The 25975-nt window shown below is 45.0% G+C and overlaps 1 protein-coding gene across 1 annotated transcript in view; it reads left to right on the top strand.

The window, feature by feature from the left end:
* OBSCN (obscurin, cytoskeletal calmodulin and titin-interacting RhoGEF) overlaps positions 1-25975 on the top strand; it is a 201055-nt gene that overhangs the window by 141414 nt on the left and 33666 nt on the right. Inside the window, exons 61-72 of the mRNA XM_053359224.1 lie at positions 2942-3208; positions 7495-7767; positions 9436-9708; positions 11103-11390; positions 13956-14231; positions 15051-16394; positions 17664-17942; positions 19706-19784; positions 20780-20904; positions 22365-22562; positions 24475-24507; positions 24666-24764. Coding sequence (XP_053215199.1) covers positions 2942-3208; positions 7495-7767; positions 9436-9708; positions 11103-11390; positions 13956-14231; positions 15051-16394; positions 17664-17942; positions 19706-19784; positions 20780-20904; positions 22365-22562; positions 24475-24507; positions 24666-24764 — 3534 coding nt within the window. The remainder of the gene's footprint in view (positions 1-2941; positions 3209-7494; positions 7768-9435; positions 9709-11102; positions 11391-13955; positions 14232-15050; positions 16395-17663; positions 17943-19705; positions 19785-20779; positions 20905-22364; positions 22563-24474; positions 24508-24665; positions 24765-25975) is intronic.

Here is a 25975-nt window from a genome sequence, read left to right on the forward strand (position 1 = left end):
AAACAGGTGCAACATTGCTTACTGGGGCAAATGACCCTTAATAAGAATATACAAAACCCACCCTGTTCTTCTTACCAGCCCCAGTCTTGGAAACATGGGGAAATTATTATTTTTGTGCCACTCTTCATATTAATACCCCAGGGTGGTTTACAATATATTCCACAGTGTGTCTCAGATGCCCTTGCTTTTAGGAACCGCTACTGGAAGTTACATGCACTTCTGAATCATAGCTGTCAACGTTTCCCTTTTTTAAAGGGAAATTCCCTTATTCTGAATAGGATTCCTCGCAAGAAAAGGGAAAAGTTGACAGCTATGTTCTGAATGTGCATCCAGGTGCAGCTGCTGCTGCTGCCCTCCAGTTTAATGTGGGGTGGAAATTTGGGGGGCTTGTATAAGCATTTGCATAGTGAGCCCCCAAACATTTCCCCCTTTTGCTGAAAGGGTTGCGCGTTGAGGTCCCCAGGCCACCCCAATAACTCACACATCACACATCAATTTTTGTTTAAGATTTTTTGGCATGAATTTGGCCACAACTTTATTTAAATACACACACGTGAGTGGTTGCTTAGGCATTGGTTACGACTATCTGTCCTTGCCCCAGGGTCAGAACTGACTTCCGGATTCCAGCGGAAGCCAGTCAGGGAGAACCATATTGGGGAGAAATGAAGCTGGGCATCAGGGACTAGGATGAAAGGGATGGCAAGCCCCTGGATTCCTTTAATGGAATTCCCTATGCAGAACCACCATTGGAGGGGTAGGCACTTACCCCTCCACCAACCAATTTTAACCAATGCCTAACCGCCAACCTTACAAGTTGTGACGATTTGCTACGCAGTAGGCAAAAACCAAATGGCAACAGCCAATCAGCCAAATGGACAAAATTCCTACCAGGCCCCTGCCCCAAGGCAGATGACCCCATGACAGGCATTGCAAGGTCAGAGGACAACGAACACCCCCCCCCCTTTTCAGGGAGAAAGGGATAGATCCAGTTTGTAATAAGAACAATACATGAAGAATCCAAGTGTGGCACCATGCTTCATTCACCAGGAAAATAAAATACTAGTGAAATTCTAACCTTGCTTACATTAATGCCCTTAACAGACACTTCCTTTATGTTTCAGCTGGTATTGCTATCTCTGTGCTTTTTGCCTTTTCTCTTTATATCAGCCTGTCTTTTCTGTCCAGGCCAGATCTTCTCAGATGATGTCAGGAGGATATTCTTTCCTTCTCATTCACTGTTTTCCAACAATAAGTAGGCTTACATGTGCACAAATGATGCTTATTTGGTGATGCACGGGTCCCTCTGTGGAACTCACAACATTACGATTCTAGTTTGGTTTTGGTGCATTAATGTAAGCTGTTGTGTCTTAGTCCAAATTCCTGCACAATTCCAAGTCTAGCTCTAAGCATGCAAGTAAATGGACAAGTCTTAAATTTAAAAACAAGGTCCTCTCGATTAGTGCAGCCTGTGTCACCTCACCTCTCCTCTAAGGACCCCTGACTGTTTTTCACTCCAACGTCACTTCTGAAACATTCTCACCCAGGACACAACTTGCCTCACTCTGATCTCGATCTTGGACTCTCAGTTTTTAGCCAACATTATGCCCCACCCCATTGTCTTGTAAGACATCAGCGAAGGGGGTCATCAAAGGAGGTCTAATCTGACCACTGTGGCTGTTGCCACTTCAGTTCAATGCTGCTTCATTATTGCCAATCCCATGCTATGTCAGCCCTTGACTACAGCAGACCCAATGATTGGGTGGGTGGGATTAAAGGTCTTGGTTTGGGCAGGTGTATAGATCAGAAAATGGGATGCAGGTGGCGCTGTGGTCTAAACCACAGAGCCCTAGTAATAATAATAATAATAATAATAATAATAATAATAATAATAATAATAAATAATTTATTATTTATACCCCGCCCATCTGGCTGGGCTTCCCCAGCCACTCTGGGGAGCTTCCAAAAAAAATATTAAAATGCTGTAATACATCAAACATTTAAAGCTTCCCTAAACAGGGCTGCCTTCAGATGTCTTCTAAAAGTCTGGTAGTTGTTGTTCTCTTTGACATCTGGTGGGAGGGCGTTCCACAGGGAGGGCGCCTTGCTTATCAGAAGGTCGCGGTTCAAATCCCCACGACGGGGTGAGCTCCCATTGTTCGGTCCCAGCTCCTGCCCACCTAGCTGTCTGAAAGCACATCAAGTGCAAGTAGATAAATAGGGAAGGTAAACAGTGTTTCCGTGCACTGCTCTGGTTCGCCAGATGTGGCTTAGTCATGCTGGCCACATGACCCGGAAGCTGTTTGCGGACAAATGCCGGTGTGGTGTAGTGGTTAAGAGCGGTGGACTCATAATCTGGTGAACCGGGTTTGATTCCCCGCTCCTCCACATGCAGCTGCTGGGTGACCTTGGGCTAGTCACACTTCTCTGAAGTTTCTCAGCCCCACTCACCTCACAGAGTGTTTGTTGTGGGGGAGGAAGGGAAAGGGAGATTGTTAGCCGCTTTGAGACTCCTTAGGGTAGTGATAAAGCGGGATATCAAATCCAAACTCTTCTTCTTCTTCTTCTCCCTTGGCCTATAGAGCGAGATGAGCGCTGCAACCCCAGAGTCGTCTGCGACTGGACCTAATGGTCAGGGGTACCTTTACCTTTATAGATCAGAATGTGAGCCCACTCTCTAGTGACACACCCACAGAGATATAACTGTAATGTCCCAGGGACACGCAACACGACAGCTTCCCTAACAGCTAATCCACCTGCTTCTATACTGCTCGTTGCTGATGTCACCAGCAAACACAAAACTCATCAAACTAAGTGGTGCTTCTCATCCGCTTTCATGCATCTCACTCGCACCGAGAGCACTGTGCTTAAACAAAATGAGCGCCCGTAAACGTTCCCCGAAGGATGCACTAATACATGTCCCTCCTGACGTGTCGGTTGACAGATCCAACCATTGAAGTGGTCAGTCCCATGCAGGACATTACCGTGGACGAAGATGGCACAGCAGAATTCATCTGCCAATATTCCAGGCCTGTGCAGGCCACGTGGATGAAGAACGAGCAGGCGGTTCACGCAGACGGCCAGCGAATTGTCATTGAGCAAGACTGGAATGTGGCCAAGCTGAAGATCAAGCCTGCTCTCCCAGGGGACACCGGCATCTATTCTTGCGAAGCTGGAGGCACTAAAGTGGTGGCTCTGCTTGATGTTCAAGGTGAGGTCTTCCACGTTGGAAAGAAGACTATCGAGGGAGTGCAGGGAGCGTTCACAGCAGCAACCGACCATGAGCAGCGCTCCTTCTTTTGCCATGGCCTAGCGCTGTTTTCCAGCTGCAGCCTGTGGTGTCTGAACAGAGGCTGGACAACAACCTCTCAAGGGTTCTGTAGCTGTGATTCCTGCATTGCTGGGGTTGAGCTGGGATCCCTTCCAACTCTACAGTTCTGTGATTCTGTGAGGAGCTGTTGACTCTTCCAGATTATAGAGCATGGGGGAAAGGCCCCGCTCCTTTAAAGAAATAGGGGGTGGGTGGGTGGGGTAGCTATAGGGATGAACAAACCTTTCAGTTTTGGTTCCTCTCAGTTTCGCATTTTTCTAGTCCTTGAGTTCAGTTCTCCAAAGTTTCGCATCAGCTTGCAATTTTTCATTATTAAACAACTCAGGCTTGATGGTGGAAATTTATCCCAACACACACATTTTTAATAGTTTTCTGCAATGTGCACATTTTTGCAAGCAGTTTACCTTGATATAAGTTAGCTGAGTATATTATTTTCACTATATACGTTTTTATGCTTATCCCCTCCCCCATAACGTACAGATTTTGACACACAATATTTGGCGGGAGAACTGCATCACAAAATTTGGAGAAGTGCAAAATTTAAAGGATAACTATATTTTTGTTCATGTTTTTTCCCCCCAGGAAGCACATATTAGGTAGGTTTGCATGAAAACAGAAACCAAGCCAAATTTCCCTTCCATCCCTAGTTAGCAATTTTATGTGGCCTCTGGGAATGAGTCTTAAATACTGCAGGGATGCTGTGAAACATGGTCTTTGCAAAAGCTTTGAAACAATACCCCAGGGCACTGCTTTCCAACACTTTCCCAACATGCCTTTTTTCGTTTCCACATACTGCCTTTAATTTAGGGCTGCCTGTTCATGCAAAATCTAATTAAAGTCCTTTTGGATAAAGGTCTGTTGTAATGTTGCGGCTCTGAGTGTAAGCTGAGAGCAGAGGAGCCACCCTGCTATTTTAATTCTCGCATCAGTTATGAACTTTGCTAGGGTGGGCTTAGGTAAGTCACTGCCTGAACTTAAACCTCCCCAACTGCAAAAGGGGGGAAGTAATACTGGCCTACCTTACAGGGCTGTTGTAAGGATAACTGAAAATAAAATAAATGTGAAATGCTTTGAGTACCCTAAAGTGTTTCATAAATGCTAAATATAAATACTGCCTTTGATTATAGTAGTCTACATTTACCCAGAGCTCAGACTTCTGATACTGTTGTTTAATATACTTATATTGCTCTGGCTTATTCTTATTTGGTTGCTATTAGCAATGTGGCGATATTATTATTATTATTATTCCAATTTTGTTTTTACAGTTGTTTAGCTATGTTATTTCTATCGGGTGCCTGTTGATTGCTTTGAGCCTGTGGGAAAGTGGGTCATAACATTTTTAAAATCAGTAAAAGTGAGGTGTCCATAATGACAAGAGAAGGGACAATATATTTTGTGCTATTCTTTGCATTAACAGCTACTTGGAATTATGCAATCCACAATGGCGCAGTTCACATTACCCATGTTTATTACCCATGTTTCGTCTTTCAATAGTCCTGCACTGAGATGGTTCACGAGCCGTTCACCATTGCCACCTATAGCAATGGCAGTGTGCAATCCTGACAGTTTCTGTCCCCCTTGAATTTCTGAAACCAAGTTTGCCCTGGGCTGAATTAAGGAGGAGGCACCAGGAAGTCCGCAATCTTGCTAGCATAATGGAGAGATATTTTGACTGATTTTATGCAATTTTGCAGGTTGCATGTACCACCAGTGCACCATTTTAAAAGTTTCACAAGTTTTTATTGAATCGCTACTGTTATATTTTCCCTTTTTTGTGATGGCTCTGTACTCTGACTTCTTGTTGTTGATGATGATATTATGGCTTATTGCTGACATTTTTAGTTTCTCTTGACTTTGCAGCTAATTCGCTTGTAACTTAAAATCAATAAAGCACATTTTTTAAAAAGCAGGAGGCACCATGAGCCTGGCAGCTGTGAAGCCACAGGCTTGGATGGCTTTGAAGAAGGATTAGATAAATTCCCAGAGGAGAAGCCTTTCAATGCCTATGAGTCATGGTGGCTATATTCTGCTTGTTCAGAGATGGCACATCCTGTTTAGCTGCTTCTGGCGAAACTGGACTCCATCCCTTCCTCCCTTGCTGCTGTGAGATCTTGCAAGATTCCAGTGACATCTCACAGGAAACCGCTGCCAATGCCATTTCTCTGCTGGTGGGCTGGGCTGGGGAGATGAGGCAGGTGGCATCTCTTGGGCTTCCTCTGTTTGAGGTGGGTGCCTCACCCTGCCTCATCAAAGCAGCATGCCTCTGTTATACCAGTTCCTGGAAATGGAGAGTGCTGCTGTTGCACTCAGGTCCTGATTGTTGGCTTGCCATGGCCATCTGCTTGGCCACTGTGAGAACCGAATGCTTGACATAAGAAGAAGAAGAAGACGAGTTTGGATTTGATATCCTGCTTTATCACTACCCGAAGGAGTCTCAAAGCAGCTAACAATCTCCTTTCCCTTCCTCCCCCACAATAAACACTCTGTGAGGTGAGTGGGGCTGAGAGACTTCAGAGAAGTGTGACTAGCCCAAGGTCACCCAGCAGCTGCATGTGGAGGAGCGGGGAAGTGAACCTGGTTCACCAGATTATGAGTCTACCGCTCTTAACCACTACACCACACTGGCTCTAGAGACTGCTAGATGAGGCTAATGGCCAATCTAGTCCAGCATCCTGTTTTCACAGTGACCAACCGGATGCCTGTGGGGAAATCCTCAAGCAGCACATGAACATAACAGCAACTCTTCCTTCCTGTGGTCTCCAGTGACTGGTATTCAGAACCATTGCTGCCTTCAGCTGTGTTAGCAGAGCCGAGCCACCATGAGTAGTAGCCATTGAGAGCCTTGTCATTCATAAATTTGTCTAATCTTCCTTTAAAGTGGTGCATGCTCTAGTTATCTCCCATTTGGACTACTGCAATGAGCTCTACGTGGGGCTACCTTTGAAGGTGACCCGGAAACTGCAACTAATCCAGAATGCGGCAGCCAGACTGGTGACTGCCGAGACGACAAAACACCAGTCCTGAAAGACCTACATTGGCTCCCAGTACATTTCCGAGCACAATTCAAAGTGTTAGTGCTGACCTTTAAAGCCCTAAGCGGCCTCGGCCCAGTATACCTGAAGGAGCGTCTCCACCCCCATTGTTCTGCCCGGACACTGAGGTCCAGTGCTGAGGGCCTTCTGGTGGTTCCCTTGCTGCGAGAAGCAAAGCTACAGGGAACCAGGCAGAAGACCTGTTCGGTAGTGGCACCCGCCCTGTGGAACGTCCTCCCACCAGATGTGAGATAAACAACTACCTCACATTTAGAAGACATCTGAAGGCAGCCCTGTTCAGGGAAGTTTTTTAATGTGTGACATTTTAATGTATTTTTAATCTTTGTTGGAAGCCGCCCAGAGTGGCTGGGGGGAACTCAGCCAGATGGGTGGGGTACAAATACTAAATTATTATTATTATTATTATTATTATTATTATTATTATTATTATTGCCATCCAGGTTGGTGGCTTCACAGCCGCCAGGCTCATGGTGTCTCTTCCTGGACTAGATGGTCCTTTGGCCAGATGCAGCACAGCTCTTCTAATGCTCTTATGTCAATTGTTCCTGAGTTGCACTGCCCTTATGTTGACATTACAGATCAGTTGATTATGTAACTCTTTGCTGGGTCATCAGACAGAACATTGCATCATTTTAGAGCTCTTCAGCCACTGCACAATGACTGCTCAGTTTTAAATGAAGATTGTATTGAAAGTCTAAGTTAGTGGCTCTCAAATTTCACCCCTCCCTCGACGGACCAAATTGCTGGGGGGGGGGGGGGTTGGCCCTCAGTGGACCAGTTTGTAAAGTTTTGTTGTGTGACAAATCAAAGCATATACATAACTCACATTTTAAATTTTTTCCTTCAGTGCTAACATCATTGCTGTTTATGAAAATCACAGGCTCGAGGTCAAAGCTTTGTTAGTTTCTTCAATAATGGAAGAGATATAGACCACCTGTATAGAACTAGTAGACCACCTGTGGTCTGAAGACCACTGTTTAAGAACCTCTGACCTAAGGAATTGCATTCAACCAATATGTGATCTCCTATTTTGATTTTCTATGTAATGTTCAGATGTCTAAACTCAGTGATTAATTGTGAATATTTTTTTTTTTACAAAAACCTTTCCAACAGCCAAGAACACCATCGTCCAGGGCTTAGAGAACGTTGATGCAATGGAAGGGGGTGAAGCTCTGTTTGAGTGCTACCTTTCGAAACCTGAGTGCTACAATTATAACTGGCTGATTGACGATGAGCCAGCCAAAACCTCTGAAAACATTGAGATGGTTTATTTTGAAAATGGTCTCCGGCACCTCCTTCTCCTGAAGAACCTCACGCCCCATGACAGCTGCCAAGTGACTTTCCAGACCGGTGACGTGGCTTCGTCTGCATTCCTAACTGTAAAAGGTAGTATCATACTATTGCTTCATAACCACAAGCCTACTGACCCAGATAACATATCATTGTTCCTTCTATTCTCTGTCATTCTCTGTCCTTTTTCTGAAAGTTACTAGACTCAGAGTAATGAACGAATGAGATGTATGCAACTGGACCCCATCTGGCAGTACCTTTTCAATATGGGAGCTACTATAGGGCCACTCTTCCCTGTGCTCTGCAAGTAATGTTGGAGCCCTGGGTAGGGATGTAAGAAGAAATCTTTTCGCATCCTTCCCTATATTTGTCTCATGAGGCTCCGCCTTAGTTCTGCTGCAGTTCACCTTGCTATCTGCTGTGATGAAATGGCATACATTATATCATCATTATGTTATTCCATCCCATTCATTTCTTTTTCTTTTAAAATTTGTTTTTATTGAAAGATTTCCATGGATAACAGAGGTGCGTATAACGTAGGTCTCTGTTTTCAGTTCATAGAGTCCTTCATAGAGTCCTTCATAGAGTTCATAAAGTTCATAGAGTTCATAGAGTCAATTACATTCGGTGTGAGATGCTGCTGTCATAGGGATTGTGAGGGTGTGGGGAGAGAGAAGGGAGGTAATGATATTTCATTCTTCTGCATAGTGTACATGCAGAGTTTTGTGTGAGTGTTAGGCAGATAAATTGTTTGCTTGTTTGCTTGTTTGTTTGTTTGTCTTGGTGCTACAAGAGGTTGGAGAGCCCAGAGCACGGTTGGTTGCAGTGAGTTTTAGTTGTGTGTATGAGGAGGAGGGGGTTGTTGGGTAAAATTAGCCCATTTTTTTATGTTGTCGGGGTGGGTGGGTTCATTTCAATGTAAAGAAAACACAATTCAAATGGGGCATAATCAATTGTGTATCATGTTGTTGTTTAGTTGTTTAGTCGTGTCCGACTCTTCGTGACCCCATGGACCAGAGCACACTGTCCAACCATCTCGTCCTCGGTTGTCCCCTTCTCCTTGTGCCCTCCATCTTTCCCAACATCAGGGTCTTTTCCAGGGAGTCTTCTCTTCTCATGAGGTGGTATTGGAGCCTCAGCTTCACGATCTGTCCTTCCAGTGAGCACACAGGGCTGATTTCCTTAAGAATGGATAGGTTTGATCTTCTTGCAGTCCATGGGACTCTCAAGAGTCTCATCCAGCACCATTATTCAAATAATTGTGTATCATACACACACTGAAAGCACTAGCACCAACACTGAGTACTGATTGCATTCTCTAGATTGATTTCCCGCTTCCCATTTTCTTCGGAATGTAGAAGCATCTTGTAGAAGGAATCCCAGTTCTTCACAGCGATGCCACTCATCCCGGAAACTGGTGTGAGAAGAAGCAATGTTATGGGCTCCAGCCACATAACCCTGTTTCCATGAGCTAGAGTGTGGGAGCAGGAGCTGAGACAAAGTGTGCTGAGTCAAGAGCTGAGCAAGTGATCTGGACACTAAGAAACTCAAAAGGCAGGGCTGGGAAATCTGTGGAGCTCCAGGGTGTTGCTGGACAACAAACCCCATCATCCTTGATGACAATCACCATGATGGTTGGGCTGCTGGGAATTGGAGTCCCCAACATCTGAAGGTCACAGTTTTCCTACACTGCTGTGCACTTAACTCACAACTTTCCCTTCCTTGCTTTGAAGGCATCACTCATGCATTTCGTCATAATTTCAGGATGGCGTCTGGAATTCTTGGAGCCAATCTCTGACACCACAGTTACTGCTGGGGACCAGGCGACCTTCACCTGTGTTTTAAGTGAAGCAGTTCCAGTCAATGAAATTGCTTGGTATATTAACGATGTGGATATCCAAGCAGATGAAAACTGGAGGATCCAAGCAGAAGGAAATAGCTACAAACTCATACTGAAGAAAGCCCAACTGCATCACTCTGGAGAGGTGACCTTTGCTGCAAGGGATGCCATTGTGTCAGCTAAGTTATCTGTCATAGGTAGGTTGGGAGAATCCAAGTTCCTGATGATTCTAGCTCTGATTTAGCATCATTAAGCTTTATTGTGGGGCCTGACAATAGTGCCACTCTTTCTATGCTTGGTGGAATGTCACATCAATGAGATTTTTCATCTTGTTGTCCTGAGTGTAACTTTCTGCATGATAAGTACTGCTGTAAATTCAGAACGTTTGCTGTTCAGATCATCCACCAAAGCACCACAGTGGCTCACGCGTTATATCGCTTTTCAAAAGATTTGTTCCAATTCCAACAAATCAGTTTGAAAATTTGATTGTGCCTTGGTTTGCTGACATCCTAACAAAGCCAAAATTATATTTAGTAGAATAATGATGTTGATTTTTTTTTTAAAAAAAACACTTCTGGTGGCATTTTCTCTGTAGCATCATTAGACTTAACATGATGCTGCTGTTTGATTTGAAAAGTTCTCAAGCACTTGTGGCTGTTGAGGACTTGGTTTGCTGCCCCATGTTTGTGGTAAGATGCAGAGCATTTCTGAGATTCCCTGCTGAGCTGCAACCCCTGTAGAATGATGTTCTTCTGACTTAAGCCGTGTTTGGGCATTGATCACCCAGCTGTCCCTGTTGAACAATATGTCAGAAATGATTATTTTCAGCAGCATTCTGTAAACGAGGTCTGGGCTAGCTTTTATAGGGCTGGAGCATCTTGGATGTAGCTGTGACAATGTACCTATCATAAGCAGGCCTGGTGTTAACAATTGGCCAGGTCTAGGGCTCTAGGGACGCGGGTGGTGCTGTGGGTTAAACCACAGAGCCTAGGATTTGCCAATCAGAAGGTTGGTGGTTCGAATCCCTGCTCCTGCCAACCTAGCAGCTCGAAAGCATGCCAAAGTGCAAGAAGATAAATAGGGAAGGTAAACGGCGTTTCTGTGCACTGCTCTGGTTCGCCAGAAGTGGCTTAGCCATGCTGGCCACATGACCCAGAAGCTGTCAGCGGACAAACACCGGCTCCCTCGGCCTATAGAGCGAGATGAGCACGCAACCCCAGAGTCGGTCACGACTGGACCTAATGGTCAGGGGTCCCTTTACCTTTACCTTAGGGCTCTCATCGGTCTGACCTGCCTCCCACTCAGCACTGGGCAGGGGTACCAACTTGAAAAATATATATGGGGGGAGGCAGGTAAATCCCGCCTTGCATAATCAATCATGAGACGTGGTGCACACACACCACTTGAATGGCAATGCGCATCAACTTGGGGCATCGGGTGGTCCCATCAAATATTTTATTGGGTGTGTGCGAAGGGACCTCAGCCCCTAGCAGTTGGCTCTTACGGCCCCGGGACTGTCTTGAATGTGTTGCAATACTTCTAAGATGCAGCACTCCTTTTATACATGCCTGGAACTCTGTTGTGCCTTCAGCCCTCCCTGACCCTCCTGAAGAACCGGAGATCATAAGTAAAACCAGCCACTCGGTCACCTTGTCCTGGTTCAAGCCGCTCAACAACGGGGGTGTTGACATCCTAGGCTACCGTGTCGAAATGAAAAGCCCAGGCAGTGACTGGCAGCCATGCGGCACCGGAGTTATCCCAAGCACAGAGTTTGTAGTGGACAATCTCACAGCAGGCAAGACGTACAGATTCCGCATTTCAGCTGTCAGCAAAGCGGGTGCTGGGAAGCCAGTGCATTTGCCTCAAAGTGTGCAGCTAGGTGAGAATTAGAGGACCCCTCTGCTGTCCTGAGAGTAGCTCTACAGCTCAGCATCTTGCATGGCATGTGAGCTTTGCCCCGCAGTAAGAAGGATCTGTTTACTTTTAATAATAATAATAATAATAATAATAATAATAATAATAATAATAATAATAATAAATTTTATTTATATCCCGCCCTCCCCAGCCGAAGCCGGGCTCAGGGCGGCTAACAACAATAAAACAGTACAAAAGTACAGCATAAACAACACTCTAAAATCATTCATTATAAAATTAATTAATTCAAGCCACTGGCAGCCATTGGGCCAGAGCTCCGCGAAGATTGCTGAGGGAGGAAGTCAGGCTGTGCCCTAGCCAAAGGCCTGGTGGAACAGCTCTGTCTTGCAGGCCCTGCGGAAAGATGTCAGCAATTTGTAGGCAATCTCCACGCTCAGGTTCTGCGTTATGTAAATGTCGTGGGCAAGCCAGGCATTGATGCATCAATTGAATTAGATTTGAAGGATGAGCCCTCTGCTCCCCACTCTACCATATTCTGGCTATAGCTTGTTACAGTCAAACCTCAGTTGTCAAACGTAATCCGTTCTGGAAGCCCATTCAGCTTCCAAAACTTTTGACAACCAAGGCGTGGCATCTGATTGGTTGTAGGAGCTTCCTGCACTCAAGCAGAAGCTGCATCAGATGTTCGGCTTCCAAAAAATGTTCGAAAACCAGAGCATTTACTTCCGGGTTTTCAGCGTTCGGGAGCTGAATCGTTCAAAAACTGAGCTGTTCGAGAGCCGAGGTTTGACTGTACTCCTGAAAATTCATGGTGAGGGGAAATACACACACACACACACACACACACACACAAACACACACACAATGTCTCAGGTTCTAAGTTCATGCCCAATTTGAAGTCATTTTTGTATTGTGGCCTCTATTGCCTCACAATGCTTACGACTGTCTCATCTCCACAATGCTGCATGTGTTTTTTCCCTAACCAAAGCTACATGCAACATCTTGGCAGCAGTGTGCTAAAAGACTAACACACCACTGTGAAGTCAAAGCCTGATCCTTCACAACTTAGTGGGGCTGTGACACTGTCTTCATGTAACCATTTTCTGCAACAACTATTTATCTCTCCTAATGAAGACTTCAAAGATAAAATTGGTGATATGTTTTGTGGTAGCACCTTTCATGGCTACTTCTTCCTTTTATTGGGTTTTATATACAAGGATCATAAGAATGATGAATGACACAAATAAATAGACCAAGTCTTCTCATGTCCTGTCAAGGAGATAAGCATGTAACTATACAGCCTTTAGAAGACATCTGAAAGCAGCCCTAGATAGGGAAGGTTTTAATGTTTAATGTTTTATGATGCTTTTATTTATGTTGGAGGCTGCCCAGAGGTGGCTGGGGCAACCCAGTCAAATGGGCAGGGTACAAATATTAAAGGGACGTGGGTGGCACTGTGGGTTAAACCACAGAGCCTAGGACTTGCCAATCAGACGGTCGGCCATTCGAATCCCCGCAATGAGGTGAGCTCCCGTTGCTCGGTCCCTGCTCCTGCCAACCTAGCAGTTCGAAAGCATGTCTTTTTTTTTTAATATATTTATTGAAATTTTCAAAAATAAAAAATAAAAAAGAAAGACAAAAAAGAGAAAAAAGAGAAAAAAGAAGAAGAAAAAGGAACAATTAAAAAAGTTTACATTGCTTACTTTCCATAACCAAAGTTCGAAAGCATGTCAAAGTGCAAGTAGATAAATAGGTACCGCTCTGGAGGGAAGGTAAACGGTGTTTCCGTGCGCTGCTCTGGTTTGTCAGAAGTGGCTTAGTCATGCTGGCCACATGACCCGGAAGCTGTATGCCAGCTCCCTCAGCCAATAAAGTGAGATGAGAACAATAAATTTGCAGTATTATCTGCAACATATGGTTCATTGTTTGTGGTCATTGTACAAGTTCTTGAATGGGTTTAAACAAAAAAAAAATAACAAAGGGAAAACAGGGTGGAACAGATTTAACAGATAACATTCAACATTGCATAGCCAAACGCCTAATCAGAAGCCCTTGTGGTGTGCTCAAATTAAGTATAAGTAATAGTCATTTCCCCCCTTACGTTACCAATGAAGCAATATAAGATGTTGGTATGTTGGTGAATATGGGCTGTTGAAGTTCATGGCTGCTTCTAATACCCTATAGAAGTCAAGATTTCTGTAGGTTCCGTATGGCACACTTGTGAAACCACTGCCATCATCACAGCTACTGCACATTCTTCTGCAAAGCAACGGTAGCATTTTAGTCCCTCTTTGATATAAACTTCTGTGGGGTCAGAGATGAAGGATGCAGATGAGAGAGATTATTACAAACTGAAACATTCTGTTATATTTCCAGTCCCACACTAAGAAACTGCATTCGTGGTCCATGTAAAACCTAGTTCTGGAAACAAGGGAACATTCAGACATTTGTCTCCCTTTTTTTTTTTTTTTTGGCTGGTTATCCCTTCTTCTTTGTCGCTTTGCTTGTTGAAGCACAAAAGGAGAATTGTATGATGTAAGCCCATTGGTCTTGATGTCTCCCATTCCAGAGCCGGCTGCAGTGACTGCAATCACTCGACCTTTGGCCGATAAGTCTGCTGTGGAAGGGGAGAAGACTCGTTTGGAGTGCGAATTGTCCAAAGAAACCAAAGAGGTTGTTTGGCTCAAAGAAGGAAAACCAATCCAACCTAGCGGGAAGTATGAACTCATCTCAGAGGGCAAAAAACAGACCCTCATCATTCATGGCTTTAAAGCTGAAGATCAAGGGTCATACACCTGCATGGCCTCTCCTGATGTCAAAACATCTGCCAAACTTTCTGTTGAAGGTACATTTGCACCATCATTTTCACTGCTTTAGTAACCACCCCAGCCTAAAAGTGGTCAGAAAGTGTGAATGTGATTCTGCTTCAAACGAGGCCTGAATCAAATTTCTTCCCCCATTCATGGTAATTTGATTCTTTGCTTTTTTATTCATTTGCAGTAAGAGATAGCAATAGAAAGAAAAATTGGTTTTGCTGAACTTATGGGCATTCATTGTCTCCCAAAATATAATTTTTTGGAACTACTCCATCAACCTTCTGAGAGGTTTACATGCTATATAATATGACATTTGTAAAGGGAATTGGGGGTTGCTTGTGCGTAAAGGGTGCTGCAGCTCTAGGCAACGTTGCCTGGCTAAACCTTTCCCTGGCTGGACAGCCCTTTCTCCATGGCTGTGTCAGTCGCTGGCAGAATCCGTCAGTGGGCGTTTTCTGAACTTCTTCCAACATAAAAACTCTTTGACCCCAAGTCTCCTCCTAGCCTCTCTGCGCGGAAGTCTCCTGCGCAGAGTGGGCGTGCCCAACGGAGGTCCTGGGCTCTCCCCGCTGCTCTCTGTGGAAGAGTCTTGGAGCCCTCTCTCCGCAGTCTCCCCTTGCTTCCTGGTGTCCCTCCTATTTCCTTCCTCAAAGGAAGCTGGCTCTCTCTCCCTGCTGGTCTCTTCTCCTGCATTGTTAGGAAGCCTTACCTCCACTCTAGGCTCCGATGGCAGTTCCCTGACAACATTATATAGCTCTCAAAGACACAGGATTGTATCTTGATGTTAATCTGGTTGTCCTGCTGCTCCTTGGTGTAACCATGAAACTGTACTATTCTGTTTCTCTTAGTGTCAACTGTGTCCATGTTAAAAGAGGCCACTGAGAAAACCCTCAAGCCTGAGGAGCTTGGCGAGATAGCAGACGACCAGACGCAACCCAGTTTACCACCTGAAGCGGCTCAGGAGGGTGACCTCCACCTCCTATGGGAGGCTCTTGCCAAAAAGCGCAGGATGAGTCGGGAGCCAACTCTGGATTCGATCAGCGAATTGCCAGAAGAGGATGACAAACGTCAGAAACAGAGGAAGGAAGAAGCTGAGATCATTCAGTACTACTCGGAGGAATACTCTACTTGTGATGAGTCGGCTAAAGCAGGAGAAGCAGACTTCTCTGTCACCAGTTCAGACGACGAGTCAAGGGCCGGAACTCCTTCCCTTATTAACTACCTCAAAAAGGCGAGCACAACCAGCGTTAGTGGTAAAGTCCAGACTGTCTCTGCAGGGAAAGTCTCTAAACAGTGGGAGAAAGCAGGTCCTGAGCCAGCTGCTCTTGCTAAGCCTGTTGAACCAGAAGCTGTAGAAGGAGATCTGGATGACCCTTCGTTGTCTCACGCAGCTGTGAAGATCCAGGCTGCTTTCAAAGGGTACAAAGTGCGGAAAGAGATCAAGCAGCAAGAATGCCCAGTGTTTGCCGAGACCTTCAAGGACTTCTTTGGAGAACCAGGAAGCACCCTCCACCTTGAGTGTGTGGCTCAAAGCAAAACCGACATGAAGGTCCGCTGGCTGAAAGACGGCGTTGAAGTTTTGGACGGGCGCCATTGCCACATAGACAATTACAGCGACGGGACTTGCTCCTTGATCATCACTGGCCTCGAAATGAATGACGTCGGCAAGTATACCTGCGAGGTGTCCAATAAGTTTGGCAAGGCCTCCCACAGCGCCAAGGTGACGGTGGGCGTCCCACCTCAAGCCCCCGTACGGAAACACAAGGCTGCCAAAAAAATCCCCGAGAGCGAGGAGAGCTCTTCTGGCAGCGAGTTGGACGATGCCTTCCGTAAAGCGGGGAGGAGGCTTCACAAGCTGTTCAAGTCAAAAATATCCACAGAGATTTCGGACGTGGACGAGGAACTCTTTGTTAGTGCTGATGAGGGAGAGATAGAGGTGGTGGACCACCAGACCTACCGTGAAGATGAGAGGTACATCTACATCAAGTTTGAAGTTATGGCCGAGGCGAAGACGGCTGCTAGCCGGTTTAGAGAAATGTTTGCTGCTATGGGTATTGCTGTTGAGATTGACATCCTAGATCAAGGCTCTAAGAAGATAGAGCTGCGTATTGGGAAAGCCACACCTCCTGTCCCAGGGCAACTGAGAACTCTGGTGAAAAGACCACCGCCTCCTTTGCTTACATCTGACACTGGTAAGTGACGCATGCAGGGCAGGGCAGGTGGGGCCCAATTGACCAGCCTTTTTTATCCACACCTGAAATCTCAGGGTGGTAGTCAACAAAGTTATACTCCGAGTAGACCCACTGAAATTATGTTAGGTCGATGAATTCCAGTAGACCTACTCTGAGTACTATTTAGTCGAATACCACCCATAGTATCAAAGATCTGTAAATCCTGACATAATCAGGTACCACCTGAAATGGTGGTTTGAAGATGAATGAGATCAGAATTGTTTAATTCATTTATAGCTTGGTAATATTTGCATTCTGCTTTTCCTCAAAGGAGCTCAGAGCAATGTGCATTAGGTTCTCATTTGATTTCCCAAACTTGCTTAGCTACAGGACTTGGAAATACATAAACCCACGGGCTCTGTTTTGCTTTTATTAAAATTTATAATAATAAATCTCGAACCCAAAGGATACTTCTGAAAATGCACTATATGCTCCACTCCTTGGAGAACCTGAGTGCAACAGTGGTGTCTCCCCACCTGTGATTCCCATCGTCTGGTATGCAGTGGTTTGCTGCCTCCAATAGTCTCTATGGATCCTCCATGATTCCCCCCCCCCCAATCCTCTTTTACAGCCACCCAAGTTGGTGGCTATCATCATATCACCTTTTTGAAGTAGGTTAGGTTAGAGGTTGCCCGTCTTCAACCCCAGAACCTTTCCCAAAAATTAGAAGTCTAGTTACAGCAGAAGTGCTTATCTTGTCACACATGTACCTGGGATTACAAGAAGATTGCAGTTTGAATTTAGCATGGCACCAAAACCAAAAAAGGCACCATGTATAGAGCGAGGCGTGGAGGGAGCTACAGATACTTTAAAGGTAAAGGGACCCCTGACCATTAGGTCCAGTCGTGGCCGACTCTGGGGTTGCAGCGCTCATCTCGCTTTATTGGCCGAGGGAGCCGGCATACAGCTTCCGGGTCATGTGGCCAGCATGAATAAGCCACTTCTGGCGAACCAGAGCAGCGCACGGAAACACTGTTTACCTTCCCGCTGGAGCGGTACCTATTTATCTACTGGCACTTTGACGTGCTTTCGAACTGCTAGGTTGGCAGGAACAGGGACTGAGCAACGGGAGCTCACCCCGTCGCGGGGATTCGAACCACCAACCTTTTGATCAACAAGTCCTAGGCTCTGTGGTTTAACCCACAGCGCCACCTGCGTCTCTACAGATACTTTATTGCCACATAAATATGTACATTTCTGTTTTTGTTATTATCCTCAAAACAATTCCAGCTCCCATCTTCATAACTGAACTTCAAAACCAAGAGGTACAGGATGGATATCCAGTCAGTTTTGACTGTGTTGTTATCGGCAAGCCAACCCCCACCATCCGGTGGTTCAAGGATGGGAGGGTTATTGAAGAGGACGATCACTACATGATCAACGAGGACCAGGAAGGCTGCCACCAGCTGATCATTACTGCTGTGGTCCCTCTTGACATGGGCGTCTACCGCTGTCTGGCTGAAAACAGCATGGGCGTGTCTTCAACTAAAGCCGAGCTGAGAGTGGACTGTGAGTATTACCCAGAGACACAGAAAAACTCAAGTTCAATAATTATGACCTGGAATAATAATAATAATAATAATAATAATAATAATAATAATAATAATATAAAAAAATAATGAAAATTTTATTTGTATCGTGCCTTTCCCGGCCAAAGCTGGGCTCAGAGCGGCTAACAACAAGTAAGAATAGCACAAAGTACATAAAATCACACAGTCAATTAATTAAAATACATTCTAAAATCAATTCAGAATCAAATTAATGGCAACCATTGGGTTAAAGTTCTATGAGGATTACAGAAGGAGAGAAGGGGTCAGACTGTGCCTTGGCCAAAGGTCTTGCAGGCCCTGCGGAAAGATGTCAAGTCCCGCAGGGCCCTAGTCTCTTGTGACAGAGCGTTCCACCAGATTGGGGCCACGGCCAAAAAGCCCTGGCTCTGGTCAAAGCCAGCCTAACCTCCCTGTCACCCGGGATCTCCAAGATGTTTTTATTTGAAGACCGTAAGGTCCTCCGTGGGACATACCAGGAGAGGCGGTCCCGTAGGTACAAGGGTCCTAGGCCGTATAGGGCTTTAAAGGTTAAAACCAGCACCTTTAACCTGATCCTGTACTCCACCAGGAGCCAGTGCAGCTGGTACAGCACCGGGTGAATGTGATCCCACAGCGAGGACCCCGTAAGGAGTCTCGCCACGGCATTCTGCACCCGCTGGAGTTTCAAGGGCAGCCCCACATAGGAAGTGTGAAATGCACCACAACCAGTGTGTCCTATCACACATGACTAAGTGAATAGGGGGCTGTCAAATTCAAAGAGGATGGTGAGATCATTGTCAGTTTAGAAATAGGCAAATACTCATTGTGGCTGAATCCATCCCTAGTTTGCTATGCATTCAGAGCACTCCACGCACCACAAAATTCCTGTGTGAGAGGCATGAACAAGCTCCTGGTATGCAGATCATTGTAAACAACAAGTACAGTGGTACCTCGGGTTAAGTACTTAATTCATTCCGGAGGTCCGTTCTTAACCTGAAACTGTTCTTAACCTGAAGCACCATTTTAGCTAATGGGGCCTCCTGCTGCTGCCGCACTGCTGCTGCACGATTTCTGTTCTCATCCTGAAGCAACGTTCTTAACCCGAGGTAATATTTCTGGGTTAATGGAGTCTGTAACCTGAAGTGTATGTAACCTGAAGCGTATGTAACCCGAGGTACCACTGTACTGGGAAGCCGCAGTCAATCACAGTTTCCCAGCTTAAATATAATCAGCAACCCCTCCCCACATAAAATGTTATGATAGAGTCACAAAATCATAGAATTGTAAAGTTGGAAGGGGCCATAGAATCAGAATTGAAGGGACCCCAGTGTTCAACATATGGCTGCATACAAACACTGATTCCTACATTTAACTGCTTTTCAGTGAAGGATTTTAAAAACTTGTGGACGGCAAACATTTTCTCCCTGTGCTCTTGTGAGCTTCCCTAGAAGATGGATCCTTACCCCTGTCTGCAATGTGTTGGAACAGTCTGAAAGGTCTTTTGAACAACACCTTCTGGGGCTCTCAGTAACGCCACTTGCACTTCTTCTGCTTTGCTGCGTAAGCAGCAGGGAGTACATTTTGAGAGTAAACCACTGATGCTGCTAGAGGACTGGTCCAAGATCCCAGCACAACCTCCTCTCTGCACAACTGCCTGGGCTTCCCCTGTGTTGCCTCTGTTTCTCCTCCTGACATGAAGCAACCCACAATGTTTGGATTTTTTTTTTCTTTTCCATTTCTTAGTGACCAGTACAGATTACGATACAGCAGCAGATGCAACGGAAACTTCATCCTACTACAGTGCCAAAGGGTATCTCTCCAGGTAAGCGCCACCTGCACACTGGAAAACATTACACTGTCATCACAATGTTGTTGTTGTTTAGTCATGTCCGACTCTGCATGACGCCATGGACCAGAGCACGCCAGGCACTGCTGTCTTCCACTGCCTCCCGCAGTTTGGTCAGACTCATGCTGGTAGCTTCGAGAACACTGTCCAACCATCTCATCTTCTGTCATTCCCTTCTCCTTGTGCCCTCCATCTTTCCCAACATCAGGGTCTTTTCCAGGGAGTCTTCTCTTCTCATGAGGTGGCCAAAGTCTTGGAGCCTCAGCTTCAGGATCTGTCCTTCCAGTGAGCACTCAGGGCTGATTTCCTTCAGAATGGAGAGGTTGGATCTTCTTGCAGTCCATGGGACTCTCAAGAGTCTCCTCCAGCACCATAATTCAAAAGCATCCATTCTTTGGCGACCAGCCTTCTTTATGGTCCAGCTCTCACTTCCATACATCACTACTGGGAAAACCATAGCTTTAACTATATGGACCTTTGCTGGCAAGGTGATGTCTCTGCTTTTTAAGACGCTGTCTAGGTTTGTCATTGCTTTTCTCCCAAGAAGCAGGCGTCTTTTAATTTCGTGGCTGCTGTCACCATCTGCAGTGATCATGGAGCCCAAGAAAGTAAAATCTCTCACTGCCTCCATTTCTTCCCCTTCTATTTGCCAGGAGGTGGTGGGCCCAGTGGCCAGGATGTCATCACAATATTAGTATATAAAACCAATCTTGGTATATAAAAGAGCTGGAAGGGGCCACAAGGGTTATTTAACCCAACCCACTGCAATGCAGGAATCTTTTGCCTGATGTGGGGCTTGAACCCGCAACCCCAAGATTAAGAATTTAATGCTCTACTTACTGAGCTATCAAGCAGCTCATTGTGGCCACAGGAACCTTCTGTGTTGGCCACAGCTCATGGGAAGCTGTTTTTTCACCAGAGCTTTGGCTTGTATGTCAAACGTTTCATTTATTCCTCCCTGTCTGAACCAGCCGTGAACAAGAAGGAGTGGAATCTATGACTGAAGAGGAACAGCTGCCACAGATTCTAGATGAACTTCACGACATCCATGTAGCTCCTGGAGCAGCTTTGGCCAAATTCCACCTGAAGGTGAAAGGTAACCAAAACTCCCCACCTCTGCTGTGTGTCAACTTTTGGCAGAAACCGTATCTTCAATTTATGATTATGATTATTATTATATTTATTACCCACCCTTCACCAGCAGTTTGCAGTACATTTCTTCGGTATGTTCATATTCTAAAGATGAATTTCTGACCCAGTGGGTGTCAACTAGCTAAATAGATACTCTACTGCAAGGATTTCTGCTTGCACAACAAAATTTCTCCTTTCCATGCCTCCTGTGTTCTCCCCAAATCTGCTCTGGAGAGTTGGGGGGGGGGGCTCAGATCAGAAGGTGATTGGGGAGACCCGACAAAAGAACAGTGGCAAAAGAAATTGATGGACTATGCGGAATTGGCAAAAGTAAAGGGACCCCCAACCATTAGGTCCAGTCGTGGCCGACTATGGGGCTGCGGCGCTCATCTCACTTTATTGGCCAAGGGAGCCAGCGTACAGCTTCCAGGTCATGTGGCCAGCATGACTAAGCCGCTTCTGGCGAACCAGAGCAGCGCATGGAAATGCCGTTTACCTTCCCGCCGGACTGGTACCTATTTATCTACTTGCACTTTGACGTGCTTTTGAACTGCTAGGTGGGCAGGAGCAGGGACCGAGCAACGGGAGCTCACCCCGTCGCGGGGATTCTGATGCACAAAGTACGTGACAAGGACAACCGTGACTTTAAAGAGGAATGGGAACCTTTTACAAAGTGCTTAAAAAAGCAACAAAATGAGTTGGATTCTTATGTTGTGGGTGAACATATCAGACGACACAGCGATTCTTCAAACAGCTCTTGTTTATTCAGAGGCCAGAACAGAACTGAACAGCAAACAGCTCAACCAGCCTGCTTTTATAGGCAGCCGGCTATCAACATTGTAGCAACAACAACCCAGGGTTTCCTGCCTAAAGTAACTGACGTGGACCTGAGTGAAAACTATATACACAATACCCCTGGTGGCCAGGGTGAGAACTTCAATACATAACAGACTCCTTGGCAGGTTTTGAATAAACATGCACAATTTATTCATTAACATAGGTAATAGATGGAAAACATAGAGATTTTTACATTTTTCTAACATGCAGAGAACAATATATGTAAATTAATCAGAAAGAGGAACCGAGGGAAGTCGTGGCTGGGAGAGGGGTATGTGGGGGTGGGAGGGGAAAATGGGGGGGGGGATACAACTGTTGAAATAATTTGTTATGTGAAAATAACCAATAAAAACTTTTTTTAAAAGGAGGTGCTTGGGGAAGCTATTTTGCTTAACCTTCCGTGAGCAAATCGGTTTAGCTGAATAGCGCCTATTGTTACTACTCTTTCCTTGGAGGGGTACATGTGTGTTTACAAGAGCTAAGCATGGGGGCTAGGAAATTTAATCTCTGCTTAATATATATATATATATATATATATATATATATATACACACCTTATCTATTCCTACCTTTCTTTATTCTGCATAGGTTACCCACAGCCTCGCCTCTACTGGTTCAAAGATGGTCAGCCGCTGCATGCATCAGACCGACTCTTGAAGACAGACAAGAGGGAGTTTCACGCCCTTGAAGTCCTCAACGTTACAAAGCAGGACGCTGGTCAATATTCTGTATTTATTAGGAACTCGGCTGGTTCAGCGTATTCAGCGGCCAGGTTGCTTGTCAAAGGTTAGCCGTGTGATGCTGAAATGGTGGCTTATGTTGTGCCCAGAAGTGTGTGTGAAGCCTACCGCTCTCAACAAAAATAACAAAAGCATGAAATATTGCTTCCCCAGTACCAAGCAGCCTGCAAAACAAAATTTAAAATTAAAACAAGGGATAGCTAACCGGCAGAACAATTTCTCTGGCTCCTGGGCACGTTAATAAATGTTAGTAGGAGGTGCACCAAATATCTAGTTTTATTTTTGAGCTAGAAATTAGCAAAATGGTAGAGTAGTAGTTTGTCTCCCACACCCCACTCACATTATTTTTTGCTAATATTCTCCTTCTTAAATGCCATAGTTTCACTTTGTAGCCACATATTCTTCCTACATACAGGTGAAACTCGAAAAAATAGAATATTGTGGAGAAGTTCATTTATTTCAGTAATTCAACTTAAAAGGTGAAACTAATATATGAGATAGACTCATGACATGCAAAGATAGATATGTCAAGCCTTTATTTGTTATAATTGTGATGATTATGGCATACAGCTGATGAAAACCCCAAATTAACAATCTTAGAAAATTAGCATATTAAATGAAATCAGCAAAACAAGGATTTCACCAATATTGGACCTCTGAGAAGCAGAAGCATGTGTATGTACTCAGTACTTGGTTTGGGCCTCTTTTGCATCAATTACTGCCTCAATGTGGCGTGGCATGGATCAGCCTGTGGCACTGCTGAGGTGTTATGGAAGACCAGGATGCTTCAATAGCAGCCTTCAGCTCTTCTGCATTGATTGGTCTCATGTCTCTCATCTTTCTCTTGTCAATGCCCCATAGATTCTCTATGGGGTTCAGGTCAGGCGAGTTTGCTGGCCAATCAAGCATGATATCATAATTTTTTGAGTTTCACCTGTAATTTAGTCAAGGGTGATCCATCTAATCATGGAACAAGTCTCCATGGCCCACTGAATTTGGCTGTGTGTTGATGTCACGAAGATGAATGTAGACCCTAGCAGGCAAAGGCAATGAAAATGAATTAAGTAGACATTTTCTTAATTAAAAAAATCAGTGTGAAAAGGAAGTCTTTTTGATATGAAATGGTCACCCTCCCCAAAAATATGAATAGTTTCAATTCTACTCTAATTTCAATTGTTGTTTGGTAAAAAGTGGATCCACAATTTTCCTACAAGGGGATTCCCCCCCCCCAGAAGCTAAAATTTCCACATTTTATTGGACTCCCTCTCTTTGGGCTTTGTAGGTAATGCAAATCTTTGTGTCTTATTGTTTTGAACCCTTATTGCTAACTTGGACCGTTTAAAGAATCTGACCACCTATGAAGTGCTTTGAATTTGTAGCAAAATGGACTCATGGATCTCTTTCTAAAGAAGAGAACAGCCCTACCATCCAAGAATTCAAAAGTTGGCCATGCCTACTTGAGAGCAGATGGACACAACCCATCAAATCGTTGGTGGGTTTGCTGGATGTCTAATGTGGTGCCAAAAAAAGAAATGGGGATCTTTGTTAGACACATCGATCACTTCCAGGCTACGGCTGCCCTATTTCAAAAGGGAGATTAAACAATGTTGGCTATTTAACAAGCATTCATCCTGATTTGGTTGTGAAGAGGTTAGGTGATGTTGTGCCCAAACAAGTGTTGACCCCACACTTTCCAGTGCATTTTCCTGCCACTCTCCTGATCACAAAAAGGCCAATATTTTGCAGAAGCAGGCTTATTGCACAGGACCTCTCAGACAGCTACAATTGTGCAGTCTGAATTTGCTGGTATGTGATTGAATCCCACTCAAAATTAGCAACAGTATGAAAGCCCCTTTGGTGGAAATTGAGGCCTACCACTTGCTATACCATTTTGGACGGCAGGTGTGGGCTCACGTGATCTGTCACCTGATGGTGCTGCTGTTCTTTCAATTTTGCAGGGCCTGGTGAGGAAGAAGATAAACCCAGAAGAGGTGAGACAAGAAACGAGAGGAGTTGGTGGGAACAAAGTTCTTGGCTGCCCTTTCAAAGCTGTGAACTCTAGAGCAGCCCCAGCTCTGTGGAACTTAGTCCTACCTGACTATTGCCCCGTCACATTTTTATGTTTTTCTCTGAACAACTTAATTTTCAGATGTTCATGAGCAGCTGGTGCCGCCAAGGTTCCTGGAACGATATACCAACAAAAAAGTGAGGGAAGGTGCCAGCATTACTCTTTCAGTGAAAGTTGAAGGTAAATGAACTTAGAGGCATTCTTGCTACTCCAACTACCCTACTCCATGATTGAATTTGCCTATACAAAGGTTGTAGTGGAGTCAATGCATGCTTTGCTTTCCAGCATACACAAAAAGAGGTCCTTGCCCCAAGGATCTTGCTTCTAAAGTTTGACACTGGGAAGAGGAAGGGAAGGAAAGGGGCAATGTTTTAGCAAGGAATTAATATGAGTAGTTTCATTTTAATGAATTAAGACTGTGCAAGAGCTGGACCATAAAGAAGGCTGATAGCCGAAGAATTGATGCTTTTGAATTATGGTGCTGGAGGAGACTCTTAGAGTCCCATGCACTGCAAGAAAATCAAACCGATCCATTCTCAAGGAAATCAGCCCTGAGTGCTCACTGGAAGGACAGATCCTGAAGCTGAGGCTCCAATACTTTGGCCACCTCAGGAGAAGAGAAGACTCCCTGGAAAAGACCCTGATGTTGGGAAAGATGGAGGGCACAAGGAGAAGGGGACGACAGAGGACGAGATGGTTGGACAGTGTTCTTGAAGCTACCAGCATGAGTTTGACCAAACTGCTGGAGGCAGTGGAAGACAGGAGCGCCCGGCATGCTCTGGTCCATGGGGTCACGAAGAGTCAGACACGACTAAACGACTAAGCAACAACAACAAGCCTGTGCAGCATTTTGTTTCGTTTTGTTTTTCATGTATTTTTAGGCTGTGAACCACCCTAAGGTATATGGATGAAGGGTGATGTACAAATTTAATAAATAACAATAATTTGTTGAAATATTTATAGACCACACTTCCACAAGAATACAGCACATAAAATTACAATAAGATAAACAAAGAAAAATCAATAACAGCATCAGCCAAAACATGAATAGAAACTGGCTGGTAAAAAGGATTTCATATTGCATAGGTTTGTTTGAATAACACCATTTTTAGGATATGTCTAAAAACACAGACTGTACGGGGGTGGCATAGCTCATTAGCATGCCAGAGGCTCGTTCATTGTCGGTATTAACAAGACTAATCACTTTACCAACTAAGAACAGCCATGCAACATGACCCACCTGGTTGAGAAAGAACTGTCAATCTGACCATCTTTTCTCTGTTCTGGCCAGGTGAAGTTTCCAGAGTTGTGGATGAAGACTGGGGTGCTAAGCAAAGACTTTATGCAAATGGCGGGGCTTGGGAAGGGAGGTTATCTGGGAGACCAGAATA

Source organism: Podarcis raffonei, chromosome 12 (assembly GCF_027172205.1).
Source record: "Podarcis raffonei isolate rPodRaf1 chromosome 12, rPodRaf1.pri, whole genome shotgun sequence".
In the NCBI taxonomy this organism is placed as follows: Eukaryota; Metazoa; Chordata; class Lepidosauria; order Squamata; family Lacertidae; genus Podarcis; species Podarcis raffonei.